This window comes from Pteropus vampyrus, unplaced genomic scaffold (assembly GCF_000151845.1).
Source record: "Pteropus vampyrus isolate Shadow unplaced genomic scaffold, Pvam_2.0 Scaffold27, whole genome shotgun sequence".
NCBI classification, from domain to species: domain Eukaryota; kingdom Metazoa; phylum Chordata; class Mammalia; order Chiroptera; family Pteropodidae; genus Pteropus; species Pteropus vampyrus.
The window spans coordinates 1829061-1850783 of record NW_011888808.1 but is presented as its reverse complement, the minus strand read 5'-3'; the positions used below and the strand labels follow the sequence as shown (position 1 = coordinate 1850783).

At 31.7% G+C, this 21723-nt stretch overlaps 1 protein-coding gene across 3 annotated transcripts in view; it reads left to right on the top strand.

Moving 5' to 3' along the window:
- CDH18 (cadherin 18) overlaps nt 1-21723 on the top strand; it is a 272418-nt gene that overhangs the window by 195551 nt on the left and 55144 nt on the right. For all 3 annotated transcript variants that reach the window (XM_011356437.1, XM_023528488.1, XM_023528487.1), the window contains one exon: nt 10797-11050. In XM_011356437.1, coding sequence (XP_011354739.1) covers nt 10797-11050 — 254 coding nt within the window. The remainder of the gene's footprint in view (nt 1-10796; nt 11051-21723) is intronic.

Below are 21723 nucleotides of genomic sequence, written 5' to 3'. Positions count from 1 at the left end.
ATGATATACTGAAAATAATCTTGACAATGAGTTCAAATTATCTTTCACTTTTTTCCCTGAATATTTTTTTAATGCAGTCTAGACTTCCTCTAAGATGCATTAATGTTTGCATTCATCTATTTTTTTGATTCTTCAGATTAAGATGATCAATTTTAGAGTTATTTCATTGTTACTTATTTTATGTTATAAATGACAGCAATTTAAAAACTGAACTATATAACTCAGTGAGTTTTAACCTTTAGGAGGTACTGATTCAGATGGCAGGAAATGGATAAAAATTCTTTAAAACCCATTCTTTATTTAATCTCTAAAGCAGCTCACTTTAGTCAGCAAGGCAGAACAGTTAATCTTCTCAAAGATCAAAATCAGCAGTGCTCTATAAATCAGCTTGCAGGAGAGTCTGCACATTCCTATCCATATCATTCCTTCATCAGAAAATTGTGAAGTTAAATCTACCGGTCCATGGTATGGTACCTTGTAAATACACTTTGATAACTTTCATTCATTGTTTAATGGAGCCTGACTTGGTGGAAAGGAGAAAAGTAGATAAGGATGCATGCAAGCTGATGCACTCGTTCTTCTGACATAAAACTCCAGCTAGGGATGTGCTTCTTCTTAGCAATCTTTCTCAGAATCTCTTCTTGTGGCCCCTACATCAATTTGCATTCTTTATAACAGTCATTCCATTTTTTTTTTCAATTCAAGGCTCTAACACTATTTGCTCTCCTGACTTGCAGCAATGCCCTTTGTAGTATCATTTTTCTTTTTTAAGCCTATTTAATTGCATATACAATGCCTATCAGTTTAAGCCAGAAAATCTTAAACTTGTCTTCAACTCAGTGAAGTGGGGTGGGAAATATGATCTTTACTGTCAATTGAAATGTAAATTTGGGTCCTGCCGTTTAAGAGTTCTATGACATCTTATCTTAATCTTCAGTTTTCTTATTTAAGTACTTTACAAAGTGGTTATTAAAAGTAGATAAAATAATGTGAAAATAGTGCTCTAAGCTGTGTTTGGCTAATAATTACAATAATACCTCAATATCTACTTTTCTTTTTTGCTTGCTTGCTTTCTTTCTCTATCTGCAACAAAATTTAATTATACTTCTCAAACCTCTCTATGTGGTTATTTTGAAATCCTTCCTGTTCCATATTATATAATTTACCTGTAGGCACACAAAGAATGAAATATCCTGTGTATATTCTATGATGTCACATACACATGCTGTCACTCATGTTTCTATGCAATCTTTCTCCTTCTTTCTTCTGTAAAAGATTATTTTTCAAAGTTCAAGTTTAATATTGTCTTTGTAGTACAACATTTTCAGGTATATTTCACTCACAAATATCTTTCTTTGGATTATACTTTATGTTTTACAAATAATAATAAGCATTTCACTAATTTCTTACTATAGAAAACACAGCAATTCCATACTTCTCTTAACTGTGCTAGGTATAATAGAGTAGAAAACCTTATTCTGATTAATTCACTATGAATTCACTAGTAATTCCCATAAATGTGTATCTGTGTGTGCTACAAGTGGGCCCCTGACTATAACAGTTGTTAAACGTTTTTGTAACCAGGACTTGTATTTTTTTCATACTTTATAGTATATAAAAGATTATTAAATTATTTCACTTAATAAATGATCCATTGAAATGGATTATAAGCATAAATATTACACATTGTAAAAGTATATTTAACAGTTTAAGTTAATCCTGAGGAAAAAAAATGTGTTCAACTATAACCATATTAGGTCTATTCAAAATAACCATATTTTTGTTTTCTTAGTGGATTATGTTTATTTGATTTTTCTATGTTATTACATTGCCTGACATTGAGTGACAAAGAATCAGGATCTTATTTGCCATTGGATTGTAAAGTTTTTGGACCATAAGCTCCAAAGAGCAATAAATAAGCCATTCCAACCCATTGCAGATACACATACAGGAAAATGCTTGAAAAATCATTACTATTTACAAAAACTGAATATTTATTAGGGATTTTATTATTAAAAAACTCAGCCAACCCGCTATTTTTATTCTCAAAAGATTCTAAAATCTGGAAAGTAGCTCTCCTGCTTAGCCAGAAGCTAAAGAGAGAAGAGTCCAAGTTTTAATTCAATGAAATCTATTACTATATTTATAATAACTTTTGATGGAAAACTGATATTGGACAACTTATTCTTACTGTTCATCTTTAGACATTGCAATAAGCCTAGAGTGATAGATCAATTGAAACTAGTCTAAAGTTAATTGACTGTTTTGAACACATATATATACCTACATTATAATTTAGTGCACCAGTAAATTAATAATTTGTTGAAACATTCTGTTGAGTTAAGATATACATATCCATGGGCAACTGGTAATTTTTCACATGTGTGGGTATATAGAAATACACATACACACATGTATATTTGCTTGTGTTTAATTATATATAAATAATATATAATATATAAGTATACTATACATATATATGTGTATATTTGTTATTTGAAGTAAAATCTTTTTATTTTTTTCCCAGTCTTTAAATGACAGTAAGCAAACATGTAATATTTATTTGCATTGATATCCTTGGAATTATATACAATGCATTATCATTACATTCTTCCACATAGAGAAATTATAACAACAAAGCATATATGTGTGTGTGTGTGTGTATATATATTATCTAATTTCCACAGATTTTCTACTATCCAGGAAAAGCCTGACAAGGATTGTAAATCATGACATAATAAAGATAAGCTGAAGAAACACTATTCAAATTCATGCCATTTTTCTTATGTTTTAGCAAACTATTATTTAAAATATATGTACTTTTCAGAAAATAAAAATTAATAATAATGTTAGTCACTATTCTAGGATTTGGCCATTTTTTTCATGATTGAAGTGACATTTTTCATATATTAAATTATTGATAACAACTCTATTATTGTCCTTCCGTTACTGTAACTGGAAACCTGGATGATGATGCAGTATAGAAATTGGACCAAACATACGTCAAAAGGAGTCTCTCCTCCCTTATTCCTCCTTTCTGCTCTCCTTCCCCACTTAGAAATATAGTGTATTTACATTTTATGGCCAAACTATTTTGAATTTTGTTGTATGGCCCGGTGCCCTGCTCTCTCCCTTTCCAGGACCATAGCCCCGTCCTCTTGGCCTCTGGTCCTCTCCCTGGTATCTTACATAGCTGATTCTGTTTAGCCTCCCCTGACCTGTCCCCAGTCCCATGTTCCCTGTCCCTTGTTTAGGAAGACAGAATTTTGTGACCTTGAACTCCGAGAAGAATTGATTTATCAAACAACTAGGCTTAATGCTGTTTTCAGTATCCTTCTATTTATGGTGGTTATATAGTTCCAGAAAAGGAATAAACTAGTGTGATTTAATGAAAGAAGCAGTGATTAATGAGAAACAATTAAAATTGGAGAATTGGCTGGAAAATGATTGATGGGAAAGAAGATAACTAGAGTAATACTAAATGTGTTAATATTAAAGAGAGAAAAGTATTATTTTATGTTAGAAAGTTCAATGATATGTAAAAGTCATTACTAGGAGTAATAGGATGAAATTAAGTAACTAAATTTTAAGATGAAAATTGGAGTCAACTCACTGACAGTGAATTGCATTAGGATACTGAGTATTTTTTTCTTTTTTTTTAAGAGAAGGCCTGCTGCCTGAGGAAGTTAAAATTACAATAGAATAAGCACTTCAAGCAGGGGCAGAGTTGATGAAGGATTTTACATGAAAAGCATTTTAGTTTCTTAGCTTTTATGAATCTGTGAATTAAAGACATTATAAAGATACTAAGAGTTCTGGTAGCCAGAATTAATGAAGTCAGAATTAATGTTATTAGTTCATTTTCAAAGTTGTAAAAACTTAGAAAGATGATGCATGAATGTATCTTTTCATATTGAGGACATTATATTTCATTAAAAATATGTTCATCTTGATTCATCAAATTTTAATGTTACGTTATACTATTTTTGTTCTTATTAGATTTTTGGCAATATGGCATAGTATTTAAAGGTACCACCCAGAGTGGTCCAATGCCTGAGTTCCAATCTCATATATACCACTTCCAGGCTCTTGCCCCTGGGCAAGTCTGTTAACTTTTCTGTGCCTTGATTTTCTCATTTGTAAATGGGAAACAATTATACTTCACAGAAGTGTCATAATGATTAAATGAATAAATATATGGTAATGGTTTCAGTCACACATAGATGCTAACTATTCATATTTTTTAAATAATATAGAATTTTTCATCCTTCAAATGTAAACCATGTCAGAGCACTTTTCTGTACCCCAAACACAGTTATATTTGAGATTAAGGAAGAGATATTAATCACCCACCATATACTAAGAATTGTGCCAGATACCTGAAATATAAAGGTGAAATAGATGATATTTTTTCTCTTAGGAGAAACTGTGTAGACATGAAATATTGTTATAATACAAGTTGTCAAGTGCTAATGATATTGTTTTAATTACCATTAGGTAAATGGAAGAGAGTCAGGGATATATTTGCATGAGCATGTGTGGAAGAATATATACCAGATACAAAACCAAATGTGAGTTAAGAGCTTTACATCCAACTACATTGTACTTCAAATACAGAGATTATAGACAAGCAGTTTTGAACATCGAATATGAGGAAACATTGTCTTGGGGAACATGTCTTCAAACCAAAATAACGGCAGATACTAAAGAAAAATGACCAGAACACTGAGTACTATAAACATCAGGACCAGGGGTATGATCACAATGTAAATGATATGTGTCCTAAAAATGTAGAAACAATACCTCTTATTATAAGAAAATGAGATATCAAGTGAAATAACCTCATGGATTGCTTAATTAGTACTCGCTAGAAATCAAGAAATATGTTGGGGCCAATAAATCAAATATGAGATCTATAAGCATACTTAGGAGGGCAAAGATCAAAATAATGCTATTAATATGTAACAGAAATGGGAAAAATAGAAACACTTTTTGTCACTGCTTTATGGAGGCTACTAATAATTACTGTTAAAGAAAATACAGATTAAGTATATTACTTTAATTTAAAAGCATAAAGTTAGTCATTAGAACAAAAATATAAACCTTTTTAAATAACAAAAATACAAGAATTTCATACAACAAAACCAGAGACACCTAAAACAACAAAAATGAAGGTTAAAATAAAAATAATAGCAACATAAATAAAAAGGAAATAAATGAGATTTTAATGCCCACTATGATAGAATCCAAATCAAAATCATAAGAAGACAAAAGAGACTTTACCATTCAAAACATATATACAAAAAGAGTAAATATTTATGCATTACATCAGACAGCAATAACATTCACAAACCAATATACAAAAATATAATATACAAATATTATATGGAACATTAGGAATATTAACCATATATAGTCTTCCAAAAAAAAAAAAACTCAATAAATTCCCAATTGCCAAAATACTCCAGAAAAAAATGCTCTCATTCCAAATGCAATAAAACTAAACATTAATGAAAACTACCTAGAAAATTAAAAAAAAAAAAATTTCCTCAACCTGGAAACTTAACTGCAACAGCAAGCTTTCCTTCAATAACATGCAAATCAAAGAAAAAAGTGCACAACAAAATTATAGAATTTTTAGGCAAAAACGATAATGAAAAAATATATGTGGATATTATAGGATACAGAATGTGTACTTCTGAGAGTACATTTTTAATTATAAATATATTAAAGACAGAAAATATAAGAAAATTAGATAAATTAATATGTGACTGAAAATAGGAAGAATAAAAGCAGAAAAACCTAAAGACAGAAAGAGATTAGAGACCAGAAATATAATATATTACACTTAAAAACCTTAATTTTTTGAAAAGAAAATCTGATATACAGTAAAACAATAAATGTCTTCACTAATCTTATTAAGAAACGTGGAAGGGATAATAAATAGTAAATAGCTAGAAAAAATGGAAAGAAATGTAACATATTTTCTTAATTATACACTAATAAATTCCATGTAAAGAATATTTTTGTGACAGTTGCTGTAAAACAACTTCAAAGAAATAGAAGTGATTTCACATATAAGCTGATTTCATATAAGAAAATGGGAAACTTGTGAAAGAACTAACACTCCAAATACTTCAGAGTTAATGGTTCACTAAGGAAATTCTGTCAGACCTTAAGGGGCAAATGAGTCCAACTATTTAAACCTTTCAGCACACTACGAAGAAAGAAAAATTATACTGTGTTTATATGTGAAGCAAACAAATCTATATTAGTTTCCTAAGGCTGCTGTAACAAATTATAACAAACTGATTGGCTTAAAACAACATTCTTTCACAGTTCTAAAGGCCAGAAGTTTGAAATCAAGCTAGATGTTGGCTAGGCTGCACTTCCTCCATAAACCCTAGAGGATAATCCATTCCTTGCTTCTTCCAGCTTCTGATGGCTCCAGGCTTTCCTTGGTTTGTGGCAGCATCACTTCAATCTCTGGGGAAATGTTTGAACTGGAATTGATCATCTAGACTTGCAGTTTTCCAAGAAGACAAATTTGGCATAATTCTGAAATTTTGTTAAATGGGATAAATTATATTCACATTATCAACCCCCATCCCTGTACCAAATTTTCTTGGTGAGGCAAAATTTATGAAGCAAATAATGGTGAACAAATTATCAGACTGGAGCTTATTCTTTCAGAGTTTTCAAGTAGCTCTAAAAGTAAGAACTCTCACCAATTCTTTATTTAACTCAAGTTTTTTAATCAAGTGTTCATTCCAAGTGATTATTGCCAGAATCCAGCCTGAAAAGCATGGAGAGATGGCATTTTAATATAATTAGACAAATGTTACTGAACTCAAGGGGTTCATTTTGCCTGCATGTGTCAAAGCCTAAAGAGACATGGACAGGAGTTTGCAGCAAAGTAGAGTTTTATTTAAGGAAATGATACCCAGCCTGGAGACACAGGTGAGCTATTCCTCAAAGTACTGGATCCCCAGTGGTTTCTAGAAGATAGGTTATACAGAGGAAAACTCATTAGTAGCTAAGAGAGTTGGAGTCTTGGACTTACTAATTTATTGATTTGGGCTAGAGTACCAGGCAGTTGATCATTGTGTCAGGTCCAGATGTCAGTCATGATATCCTTTTGTCTAGTTTCAAGGGGATACTTGTAGGGTTGTTCTCCCTTCTTGGGTGTGGAGCTGCAAGATGTCATCTTTACTTAGACCAAAACTCTGTTTCTGTGGTCAATAGACCTGAGGCTTTGTTCCTAAAACAGTTTGATGCCGACCTAAGGGCTTAATCATTAAGGGAGTGGTTGTGCAGTATGCAGGATTGGAAAGAAAAGAAGCAAGAGAGCCCAAGGCCGGTTCGAATCAAGGAGAAAAAGAAGAACAAAAGACATTTTAAAGAAGTGAAGTTTTACATGGTTACACAAACTCTTTCTTATGCTCCTGAACAATCTGTTTCTACAATCATCTTATCAAGTTTAAACTATATCTCATATTGATAAAATTATTTTCTATTTGTTTTTGTTTTGTTTTACTTAAGGCTCCCAAAATATATGTTTTGTATTTGATTAACTTTCAGCCAGACATTACCTTATTCTTTTCAGTGATACCTCAGTAGCCTTGGTAATTTTTTTTCAAAGTTTTTCCTCTACAATCTTCTCATCAAAAGTAGGTATTAGATGAATAGATGTCACTGTTTCTGGTATACTGTTTTTAATAAACTATTTTTAAGTGAAAAAACATCTGCTGATAACTAAGGAAAGTGAAACTCACAGAGAGGTTCGTAATAGTTTCCCAGGAACAGAGAATTACTAGGAAATTACTGAAAGATCTATTTAAAAATGTGTGGATAGTAAATATTTGGGCAGCTTTGCTGAGATTAAAGTAATATGAAAAATAATCCTAATCCTAATCCTATCTCTATATACTATTATAGTTGTAATACAAAACAATTAACATACATCATATTGTAAACATAATCCTGTGATCTTTAAGAATAAATGGATATAATTTATTCTCAGCTTTTCTATGCTTGCAATTCAGAACTGCCAAATTCTTTTTATAAATGAGATTGTTAAAACATTTCTATTTGCATTAATTTATCTGCTTTTAAATTGCTGTCCCTACCTGAAATAGTCCTCTTATTCCTTAGTGGCTCCAGATGGGTCCCTATTCATCCATCTGCCAATCCTGTCAAGTAAGACCCTCAGAATGATTATCCCTGCCTTGGTGTAGTTAAATATATTGGACAATCATAAGCATGAAATTATGTGTCCACATAAACACCTCTCTCCTTAACAGTAGGTAGGGTCATGTTAAGACAAATGACATCTAATTCTCTGAAGGACCTGCTAAAAAATGCAAAAAAAGTGAGCCTGTCCTATTAGATATGCAGCTTGATAATAATATCTAATGGAGGTAGAAGTGGCCAAGATTGCCTTCACAAATGTCATTGAGAATAGGAAAGATATAAAGCCTATAATGAATAAGTGGAGATCATATTTTAAAATCTTTTATTATCATGAGAAAGGAATGTTAAACATCCAGGTAAAGAAAACAAATCCTTTCTAGCTTTAATGTCTCAGACACTCATGTTCAAAGAGAAGAAATTTAGTCATTGTAAAGTCTACCAGATGTAGCATGTTGACTCTAAACATTTACAGTGATCTTAAACAAGTGGTAAACCTGCTTAGGGGAATGGTTTTTAAGAGCAGCATGCCTGAATTCTGACAATTCATGGTCCTCTGAGCCAAGGAGGACCGTACCTATCCATACAATTCCTGGTAGGCAGCAAGCATGTACCATTCTCAGCACAGGTTATTTAAGTTTGGATGAGATTTATTGAATTAGTCGAAGACAGATTCTCACTTATTAATACTAAGGAAAGAGGAGTCAAGGAAAGAAAAAGTACAATCAATATGTGAGTCTAACTAGAATTTATGCGACTCTCTGTTCAAAATGGATGCTAGTTACTTCGGCAACTTATTTCTAGTTTAAATTCCCTCAGAAAGAAATGACTCCCAGTTAGTGGGTCATAAACTGCAGAATCTGTTAACACTTAAAATATAAATCTAAAATACATAATATATATTGTATAAATAGTCCACTTTTAGAATTTGATTTTTTAAGATTTTTTATTTTATCTTATAAAAACTTGTAAAATATTGTGATGGTCCAGTCTCCTCCATGTCATCATAACCCAAGAAGGTGTCTAGATTCTAGGTTTTTAATATCTAGTTCAGAAATTGAATGGTTGTTTTTCCTTATATGCAATCACCAATTTCCTGAAAAGCCAGTATTCCAAGGCAATTTAGAAGAGATAAGGGAAATTCTCATCAGTAAGATTAATCTTTCTATTTCTAAAATCCCTTAAGGACACTCTTTCTAATCAGAATCTGCATGGCCTTTAGGGTAAAGAAAAATATCTGATTTCCTCTATAAGCAACGATCATTCTCTGATCCTGCCAAGAAAAAAGGGTATCAAGATTTGAAGCAAACTAGTGCAAAATCAGTGGCAGAAATAAGTATGAAATAATATGTCTTCTGCTTGTTCTCATAGATATTAATAAGGAACACCAGTGTCAGAGGAAACTTCACCCGGCTCACATTAAAAGCATGGTCTCTAGATCACCTGCATTAACATCACCATGGAAACTTTTGACATTGACCTCAATCATAAATCTGAGCTCATTTTGAGTCACAGAGCCTATTATGTGCATCATGGTTAACATTTTTCAAATATTCAGTTCTTATGTGAAAGTGTCCTTCCTCCTGAAAATATTACCTAGCTGCTTATTTTCACCTAGGTTTATATCCGTATTATTAATTTCCATAATACCCAGTCTTATAGCACTAAATATACAGTGCTATAAATATCTGTTTACTGTTTTATATTCTACATCAGACTATGTATTCTTTGGGATAAATTAACATGCTGACCTTATTCATTATTGTATGCTAAGTCAAAGTCATGACTCTTGATATATATTATTGATAGAAAATAAATATTGATTGGAGAATTTTTAAAAAAGAAAAAAACTAAAAAGATCGTAAGATTAGTAAAGACTCAAAGCTAAAAAGTAAATGGTATAAACAAACAGAAAGAAGACAATAATTTAAAAAACAAAGTCAATTACACCATAATATAATAAAGTAGATTAAAAAATAAATATATGAAATTCTATTATCAGCAAAACACAAAATAAATAATTTAAAACAATAAAAATGAAATTCATAAGGCTGTATAATATTTTTGCTAAAATTCCGAGAATTTCGTTGAATTAAAAACAAAAATTTGTTAGATTTTAAAATATGATACAAAGCTTAAAACCAGCAAGGTAAAAAATAAGATGATAGCTAAAAAGCAGTGATATGAGATAAATTGTTTAAATGTAAATTTTTAAAAAATCTACCTTTTTAAAAAAATTTATCAAATTAGTAGCAGTTATTTTTAAGATTAATAATGTAGGTTGACAAAGAGTTAGAAAAAAGTTACTAGAGCAGATTAAAAATGAGAGTCTCCATAAAGCAATATTTGTTTGTCTTTGGGGAATATCTTTTTGTACCTAGTTATCATCATATTTATAGCTGTGAAAAATCACAATTGAAGAGTTTCCATAATTTCTGCTTTAGCTATTAAGACAAATTTCATAGTTTGTTTTTAAAAGAAAGTTTATTGAATTAAATCTATTTATATTTGCTCATTTCAAAATATGAGGGGAAAAAATGCTTGTTTGACAGTGACAGCAGTCATAATATTGGGAATCTTGTTGTTTTTTTTTTTTCCCCCCACAGCCATTGAACTATGAGAAAAAGAAGTCGTACACCCTCAACATAGAAGGAGCAAACACACATCTTGATTTTCGCTTTTCTCACTTGGGTCCTTTTAAAGATGCCACCATGCTGAAGATCATTGTCGGGGACGTAGATGAACCACCACTGTTTTCCATGCCTTCCTACATCATGGAAGTCTACGAAAATGCCAAGATTGGAACTGTTGTTGGCACAGTTTTGGCACAAGATCCTGACAGTGCTAATAGCTTAGTAAGGTAAGGTATATTTCAAACTTCTACACATATAAAGATTTTGATTGCCTCGAAATCATTTAGAATGTATAAAATAATACTTGAAATATTTTATTTCCATGTCTTTTTTATTAATATAATTAAATTATGTTAACTGATTCTTTAATGAGTAATGTAGCAGATGAGTTTCTGTCAAATAAAGAATATATTTGGCTATCTCCATGAGGATATTATTGACCACACAGATTAGGTGTTTTTTTTTCCCCCCATTTAACTTAATAGATAGATTAATTGACTAGAATATTTTTTTTAAATATTGAATCACAAACTGGCGAACCTTTGCTCCCTTAGTAATAGAAAGTAGAGATATTGTGCAAAAAGCAAGAATTTGGGAATAATGTTTATTTCTGACTCCTCCTGGATTTGTCACAGTAGCTGTGTGCCTTTAGGATGTCATCTACCCTTATCTGTAAAATAAGAAAACTAATATCTCTCTCTCAGTTATTGTGAGAGAGTGTAAAGCAATGTACAGAAACTACTAAGCAGAATGGCTTACACCTACTGGTCTCTCACTAATGTTAACTTGTCCAAGGCTGCCTAGAGTAATGACAGAGACTGAACTTCAAAGACGGGAAGACCAATGTGGGAATTCTGGAGTCTTGACTTACTAGCTGTGTGATCTTACACGGTCATCCAACCTTGGGATTTAAATTCCAAATATATAGATAAGAAATAATAATTTTGCACAAATATGTTAATAGAATTAAATTAGATCAATATAAATTACTTAGCACAGTTTGTAAGGGCTCATTAAATATTTTATTATGTTAGTATGTCATAAAGTAGAGATAATTAAAATTTTCCTTGCATGATCAGAAAGGTGTTGTTGGTTTTTTGGTTTGTTTTTTTTTCTCAATTATGACCAAATCTAAGTCCTGCATAAAAGTATAAGACTCATTAGTTACCCTGTATGTATACCCTTGGATAATCCTAAGGGTCTAAAGTTTTAAATTTTAAACAAATCCATCTGCTTTTTCCCATTCTTATTATGAGACTCTTTAGTTCTCATCTATTTCAACAAAAGCTAATATGGTAAACATTTCCCTTGGTATCTAAATAATGCTTGTAAAGGCTCTCAATTTCCTTTTATCTAAGCATAATTGTTTCAGTTAAAAAAAAATGCCCTCATGCATGGAGAGAAACAATTTTCCGTACACAAATGTATGTGTTCAACAATCCTGCTCCATCTATGAGTGCAAAAAGAGTACCTAACAATGGTAACCCTCTGTCACACTGGGAGCAAGGAATGGACACTGCTTGAATAAGCAGGGTAGGCAAAGTATAGGAAAAAATATTCAGAAACCCAAATTATAAAACTGATCTCTAATTAAGGGATGGAAGTAGAAATTGATATGCTTAGTTTTCCAAACAGAGGAAAAGCCCTCTTTGCTTTAGCATTCTATAGAACACATAATTTTAGAACATTTTTGATACATACCAGTAAGTAAAATTTGTCTACTTGTATAAAAACTGTAGCATTACAAAGTATATTTACAAATGTGGCTTATTTTTGAACCAAAAGGAGCGAACACCTTTTGAGAATAAAAATATTTTATTCTTTTAGTTTGACATAAAATATTTGATAAACATCGGTAAGACTCTTGAAAATTAAAGTATGATATTAATGATGCATTTGTATTTTTTAATGGAAAGAGTTGAGAGGTACATTTTTTAAAGTGCTATGTAAAGCACCTCTATATTGCTAATATTATAATAGTCCTTATGATAAAGAAATTAACACATGCATATGCATACACACAGCAGCTTGAAATCCAGTAGAGAGATAAACTTGAAAACAAATTGCATCCTTTGATAAAAGTGATAAACATAGGATGAAGATGTCTATGGACAAACTGTGCTTAGTGTCTTCTAGAAGGAATGAGTTGAGGAAGATTGAACTGAGGCTCAAAACCCAGGTTAAAGATTTGAGGAGATCAGGTTTACCTGTGTGAGGAAGGCAAGTACTATGGTTGAGGAGAGAAGTTAGGGAGAGAAAATGAAGTGTTAACTGACATCTTTGAAATTTATCCTGCCGGCAATGTCAATGGATAAGAGAAGAAAAACAAGTGTGAGCAATTATAATCAAAGCAGTGATGGGAAGATTTACTTTGCAAAATAAATAATAAATTATAAAAGTCCTACGAAGAGTGACATATAAGTGCCAAAAGGGTAGGCCAAAGGAAGAAAAAATGTGGTCAGAGACAGACTTCTTTCAGTGTTGCACTATATATCCCAACATACACAAAAACTTCCATTCCCCCACCATCAAGGGACCTGAAGACAGGTTTGGGTGTCACAACTAGGAGAGGAATGCCAGTTACCGTCATCTCTGGACAGAGGCCAGGGATGGGACTCGAAAGAATGATCTCATCCTAAACGTCATTAGTGCTAAGGTTGAGAAATCCTTATACAGAGTAAACCAAACTGGTTGGCAAAAATGGAATGCTAAGTATACTCATGGAAAGAAATTTTGAAAAGATATTTTTAAGAAATGCAAACCAGTATGTATGTTTCACATATTTGCATAGTCATGTGAACATTTCAATATATATATTTAGTTTAATAAAATAAATTATTTATATGGAATTAATTGTCTCAGTAATGGCTCCATAATATTAGGAACATTAATTGAACACTCTATGTGTTAAATGCATTCTCCCAGTTGTTGGAATGCAAAGAGGATTATGTACTGTCTCCAAATGCCAATATTGAGAAGTTCAATTCCATTAGCACATGCATTACTCTTTCTGCTTTGTTTTTGTTAGACAACTAAAATGAATTCTTCTAAAGCTACCTTAAAATAATTAGACTCCATAGCTGCTGTTTTGGAGTATAATTTACATAATATTTACTCCTGATTTCAATAAAAATGTGTCATTCACATAGGCCTCTAGGTACAAACAGTGAATAAAAAAAAGAAAACATTAGCAAACACAAAAGCAAGCCTTATGCTTCCACCTTTCTCAGGGACCAAACATTTGTACTAATTAAGGAAAAGCACATTGAAAAGATGTACCTTGCAATGTGCCCTGAAATGCAATTAACTCCAAGTTTGTAGAATTGATAATGAAAGGGAGTTTGAGTCTTGCAGGCATTTGTGAAAAGCTTCCCTACTTCAGTCTTTTGTATTTCAATTTTCTAAATTATTAGTAAGACTCTTCAAATTTCTAAGAGCATACCACATCTAGCTTTTGTCTCTTTCAATTCAAAACAAGAATGTGCAGTTTGCAGCAATATAATCACCACCTTTTTAGAAAGTAAAATCAGAACCAGGCTATTCATCAGGAGAGAAGAAACCCTTGATTTAAACAGGCTGAGCTCACTTGCTGGCATCCTGCAAACTGAATTCAGGAATATCCTGAGTAACTACTGAGAGATGAGCAATTTATATTGGATGCGAGAAGCTACAGAGCTTTTTGAAAATGTGACCTTATAACATGTGACTATTAAAAATAGTGACCATTCATGGCTTACTAATATCTGTTGGCCAGGGGCTTTATATAGCAATGCCAAAAATCCTTGTTAAACCCTAAGTCTGTATTATTAGTCTCCTTCTACAGATGAAGAAATTAAGGATCAGAAAGTTAAGTAATTTGGCCAAGTTTACACAGTGATAAAGCGACAGATCCAGAATTTAAATCCAGTTTTGCTTTACTCCAAAAACTCAGTTTGTTTGTTTGCTTGTTTTTAAAGCCACAATGCCCTGCCTCATATATTTTAACACCTACTACTACTACTACTACTACTACTACTACTACTACTACTAATCATAAACAATTTATAGACTTCGAGTATCATAAAATAGGAAAGTGATTGGTATGTTACATGGTCAGAAAGTCATTGATTAATGCCAGTACATGGGGTCTACTATTTGTGTAGAGGCATTTTATATACTGGAAAAAAGAGATGCTGAAAAGAATCGTCTTTTCTTATACTATATTACTAAGACATATGCTACTTGATTTAGTACAGCATGAAAAAAATTATTGAAGTCTTCAATTTACATTTCTTATAGGATGAAGAATTTTAGTGTGAATTTATGAGTAAATACATTCTACCACCTTTACTTCTTTTCCACTTTGATTTATAATCTGAATTTATCTATTCACTTACTTATTGTTAATTTTTAATGTTATTTTGTATAATAACTTTTAAAGCAATCGGAAGGAAATAATAAATAGTGTGCTTAATTGTTTCATATGTTCAATATGACACTGTATAGGAAGCAGTAGCCCATTTGTATGCTAACATAAGAAATAAAATGAAATTGTGGTCAGTTTGGAAATACTTTCTACATAAAAAAATCTTCCTCAAATATGTTTTTTTAAAAAAGAATAGTTGCAAAGAATTAGAAGTATTTATTCAGGCGATTTTGAGTTTAATTTTAGCCTTAGTGAACACATGCCTCCAGTATATTCACTGCATCCTTACCAGTGTTTTAGTTTTTCTTATGCATCTCTGAAATTTTCATATAGCTCATAATGAGATGGAAGTTAGAAACATGACATTAATTTTGAATATTACAACAGCAATAAAAAGAGAGATTTCAAAATAATAACAAGGTCGTATGGCAAAGTTAAAGAGGAGAGTTAAAAAAAATTAAGAAGGTTTGAATGCGGGATTCAAACTTGAAAAGAAAGACAAAAAATAACCAAAAACTATTTCAAAATATATTTATGTTAAAGATACCATCTGATATATACTGAAGTTTAGTCTGTAGACCAAATTTACTTATAAAAGTTTAGCTTATTGAAAATCAAGAATATCTTAATTGGATCCTTAATGGCAAGCTTTAATATACCCTCATCAAAACAGCCATCCTCTTCTGATGCAAAAGAAACAACTCATTAAGGATATTTGATGCAGTTCAAATAGAGATAGGAAGAAAGAAGACTCACACTTAAAACCAGAAGTCTTTGTCTGTAACTTTTGTTTTGTAATAGTATCATATTCCATATAGCCAAGTTAGCATATTTAGATCAACTAAGAATTTTAATACTAAATGTCATGTGACGATGACATTTGAGAATGGAAAGGAAGCTAAAGATGACTGAGAAACTGTTCTTATATAAATGATGATATCTGTAAACCAAGAAGGCTGAATGACTGACTCCAAACCACACAACCGATAATAGAGATTAGAGGAAAATACGGTTTCTTTTACCATGTTTCAGTAGAGATATAGAAGACCTTTATTTCTTTTCCATTTTTTTTTTTTGCTTACATTTGTGTAAAGCCTAGCATATGGTGTCAACCACCCCAAATCACAGTCCTGACCCAAAGAGGAGAAACTATTTTCTGGGCAGGCATGTGTAACTCATTGAACCCTGACTTAGTGATGTTGTCTACTGACTGGAGAATAAACATCACTTATGGCTTTCATGTGAATATTTCAAAGAAAAAATGTTTAAAATGGTTTAATAACATTTCTAGAACTCAGGATTACTAGAATTTATTATATTTTAGTAACTTAGAGGCATAAATAACAGGAGACATCATTTCTTGTTTAGGGGTTTTACTTTTTTAGATACTTTTATTTCATTGGATCAAGGTTTTAGTTCAGAAAACTAAAAAGCTTTCTAAAATATCTACGTGTTATGTGTGCTGCCCATTCTATAAAGCACACTACACTATTTATCAAATGACAAGATTCTTATATTTTTTAAGATTATTTTCTGGATGAATGACTTGTGTGATAAATTGCATCCCCCAAAGAGGGAACTTTAATTTTTAAAATTAACCTGAGCTCTGCCATAAATATGACTTTGTAGTTAAAGACAAGGCCAAGCTGCTGGAATATCCCACAGAATGCATATTAATTAAATTTGATCCCGTCTATTGTTCACAGTCAATCAAACTTACAAAAACAGCTGTTTGGGAGGCAAAATTTCAAATGTGCTTTACCACTCACATTCTGTGTCTTCAATTATCCAAAGTGTGACAACTGAAAGGAATCTCCTATACTTTAAGCCAAGTGATGTTTCTCCAAGTAAGTCACTGTAAAAATAGATTTCTATTACATAAGTTTTCAATTAATTTCTTATGGTGAAATGGACAAGCGGTAATGAAAATAGTAAGTGCCTCTTAAGACTGAAATTTTGTTATAAAAATGAAAAATAACTTTTCTAATGTACTTTAACATGACTAATAATTATCTTGAGTCTATGCCTCCTTAATCAAAGAGAAATTCAATGCAAAATGATGAGCTGGGCATTTTGTTTAAAGCAGCTTCTCTTGAAGAACTTTACATAAGTAAATTCTAAAATATTAGAATTTGCATTATTGAGAGTGACTGTTCTCTTCACAACTTTCCTGCCTATTGGCCCATAAATTCTAATATGAATAATGAATTTTTATCTTATTTCAATAAAATGCATTTTCTTTTGACATTTCTCATTATATTAATATAAACATTTATTCTCTGAATATCGATTATATTAGTTTGCGAGTTCTTTCTTTTTCTTATTTGCTTACTTGTTTCTCTAAATAAATTATGTCTAAATAATTCTCAGGTCTTGCCATTTCCTCTATATTTGGTATTTATTATTCCTTTCTTCTACTCATTCAAATAAATATTTTTGAATGAATGGATAAAGCCTCAAATATTATCTACTTTTTGAGAAAGGAGTTTATAAATATTACTTAATAGATCTATATTATATTTTAATCTATTGCACTAACTAGCTCCTTGATGCTGGATAAATTTCTCCATCACTCTGTGCCTCAGTTTCCTCCTCTGTAAAAATGGTAACTATCTCACACGGTTGTTTTGAGTGTAATGAACTAATATTTAGAAAACACAAAACATGATGTAGTACATTTTAAGTGTTTCATAAACATTAGTTTTTATTACCTTTTTCTGGATTGTTTTTGTAAATAACTCATACATGTATATAAGTGTTTTCTACCAGTCTCACAAAGCATCTCTATATATTCTATATTGAGGGGAAAGTAGAATTTGAAGATATCTTTAAACATCTTGTCTAGTTATATATATTCCAGCTTCGGCTTATACTGGTTTATTTTTTATATCTATGGACTAGAATATAAAAAATTCTCAAAACTCTAATTTTTCAGGTTTTATTATTAATCTCAATTTAGCATCTATATTATCTGGGCAAATAGTTACTTGATATTATACTTGCTGTATGTTCCTCAAAATGTCAGATTAATATTAGAATTTGCAAAAAACCTAAGCATATATGTTCATAAAGTATTAAAATGTTGTATTTATTTTTTGAAATAAATTTCCTTTTGTAAAAGGAAATACATGAATTTTATTATGAAAATTATTTGAAAAGTTACCTACTGAGAGTATTTTTATTTTTTAAATTGTTTGCTTGATAAACAGTTTAATGGAGCCATCTCACTTCCAAATGTTAAATGGTTAGCATTCCCTTAATATACTTTTGAATAGTTTCTTTCCTCTCACATTTCCGTTTTCCCTTTTTCTGAGTTTTTATTTCTATGGCTAGGCAGAAGTCCCAGGGTAGTTAAGCAGAACTATTTAGTTCTACTTGAGTCAAAATTCAATTGAAACTCTATGAATACGCTCTTCAGATCCAAGCATAGCTGGTATCTAGCCCTTATGTTGTAGATTTCCCAAGGGAGTTAGGTCACACAGAAAACTAAGAATTAAATAACACAAGTCTGAGGAAACGTGCCTAGCATTACACTTATCATTTAAAAAAATATTTACACATGCGTTTTATGTTTTTTAATTCAAATAAAGAATGTATTTATTCTAAAAGTATTTAACCACTAAAGCTCTGTGTAAAGTGTCTAAAAGAGAGGGAATACTCTGATAAAGAAAATATGTATTTTCAGCTTCTTAATTCAGCTTAGAAGCAGAAGAAATTCCTGTTTTCTTTCAGACTGACAGTTATGAAATGATCAGATTTCTAAAATGGGACACATCCTGCCATATTTTACAAGGTGTATCAATAGCAATGTACACTAATCTTTACTGATAGTTGCTGTGGAAAATTTTGAGGTCAAATAAGTTTCAATTTTAGGTCCAACTTTCTATACAGAAAATTTTTTCTTGAATACCACATCCATCCACAAACAGAAAGTTTTTTAAAGACAGGTTAGTAGTAACTAACTTTAGATAATATAATAACCAGATTTCTAACCGATTACATTTTAAAGATGTTATCCTTTTCATGTGACAAAACTTTTCACATCTCCGAAGTAGTTCAGAGCTTCTCTGGGTTAGAGAAGAGCCATGTGTGTGTGTGTGTGTTTGTGTGTGTGTGTGTGTGTGTGTGTGTGTGTGTGTGTGTGTGCGTGCATGTGCGAGAGAGAGAGAGAGAGAGAGAGAGAGAGAGAGAGAGAGAGACAGACTCAAATCAAAGAAAATAAACCAGCTTCAGTGTACCATGGTCTAATGCTTTGGAAAGCAAGACAACAAACCTCTTTCCCACTGTTCTATAATGTCTGAATCTAGTGTCTCTTCTCTGAATCAGATTTGCTTTATACCTGTGTTTCTTCTTGTTTAAATTGTTTTTTTCATGTTGGACTTTCTTCAATGAACATGTAGTTATGACTACTAGAACAATCAATACACAATGGTCAATTCCTTGTTTTGATCACACAGATACAAGTGAATACATTCTGTCCCGTTTTAGCAGTTATTTCACAAAATGAGCTCACTAAATAGTCTCAGTCTGCATGGTAATAATATCTTCAGCCACATTTGAGTATGTGTATCCAAAGGTTGTCGTAGGGTTTCACACCTTAGTTATATGTTCTACATATCTTAACAGTATGCCTATGAAAGGCATGGTTTGTACTCTGTTCTAGTTATACTCTGTTCCATAAAGTAAGATGAATTTCATGATATTCCCATCACCACAATTACCTATTCTATATATATACCCAATTTCTGAGATTTTGCTCATGCCAAAATAGAAGTGTCTCTGTTAGTTTCCATGGAAATCCTTATATCTGTGCTCTGGAACCCAATTCTACTCACCTTCTCATGACTTTTACCTTTTTAGATATTTCACTCTTTCAAAATGACCTTTTTTTTCCCCCTAAGAAAAACAGCACTTAATATTTCTCTTATCAGAAAAAATGAATTTGTCAAACTCACTTCTCTGATGACATAAGCCACATTTTTCTGACCTCTGTTTCAGGGAATGATATCCAACAAAGTGTCATGGCCCGTGGGCCTTATATGTCACATCCAAAAACTGTTGAATCCACTATAATACAACTTCTATCCTTTCGTATCTTCTTGAAACTACTCTTTCCAGGTTAACGCATCTTGTTTATCCTGCCAAAGCCAATCATCCTTGACTGACCTCACTCAACTTCTTAATAAAATTCACCGTCGCTGTTGTCTTAAACCATTCTTTCCTTGGCTTCTGTGCCACCTCATTCTCCCAGTTTTCCTCCTCCCTTGGGTTGTTCCTTGCATTTTACTAGCACCTTCTCTTCTACAGATGCTGGGCTGCTTTCGACTGAAAAGGTCGTGCGCTGTGATGCTCAATCTTTCACTTTCCTCTTACAGTTCTCTCCCAGATGAGGCTGTACTGTCCCCATTACCTAAAATTTAGGCTGATATACCTCAAATTTATATTTCCTGTTCAGAAAGCACACTTGAACCCCACAATCATATCTTATTCTCTGCTTTTTATTAATTGATATCTAAGGCATATTATGTCAAAATGATTGATTTCTCCCAAATTATTTTTCTCCCAAAGTGTGTTTTTTTTTTTCTCTTGTGTCTTTATCCAGATCAGTAAATGGACTTATTGATTACATGGCAGACCAAATACACACACACACACACACACACACACACACACACACACACACACACACACACAAATGGAGTCATTTATAATTTTCTCCTGTTACTAATCTCACTTCAACAAAAATTTCTATAGGCTATATCGGATGCATAGCATTATTTTATACACTAATTTCTACTTCCTTTTTTTCCCACCTTTGTCCAAGATGGCAATATTTTCCTAAATTGTTTTTAAATTTCTACAATCTAAGATTTAAAATACTCACTATGACTTTTTCCAGAACGTAATAGATTATTTCCTTTGTTTAAAATTGCTCCCATTGCTTATTTTTAAAATTTAAAACTCTTTACTATGTGCTGCAGGGCTTAGTTGTCCTACTACCGTGGCCATTCACCTAGTTCATTCTGCTAGCCGCATCGAAACAAACATTTATTTGCAAACCAAGTCAAGCTTTTTCTTTAATTTGGATCTTTGCACTTTGGTGTTCTATATTCAGATATTCTTCCCCTGGCATTTTTCATATAATAATTTATTTTTTTCTTCAGATATAGATAAAATCTTACTTAAGCTGAGACTAATAAAAAGAGAAGAAGTATTAGAGATTTAATAAAAAAGAAACACTTCTCTCCTTAAATAGTTCTAGAATGGCTTGGAACATTTCTAGAACATATGATGATTGTTCACTATATTATTTATTCATATTTACATTAATTAACTACTGTTGAATAATATAAAACTCCAAAACTCAGGGGTATAGAAAAAAGTACTTTATAACAGTAGCGTGTACAACTGTGACTTTGTGTGTCTGTGAACATCATCTGAACTAGGCTGCCTTTTGTTTGTAGGCTCTGCTTGTCTCCAGCGCATTCAATAATG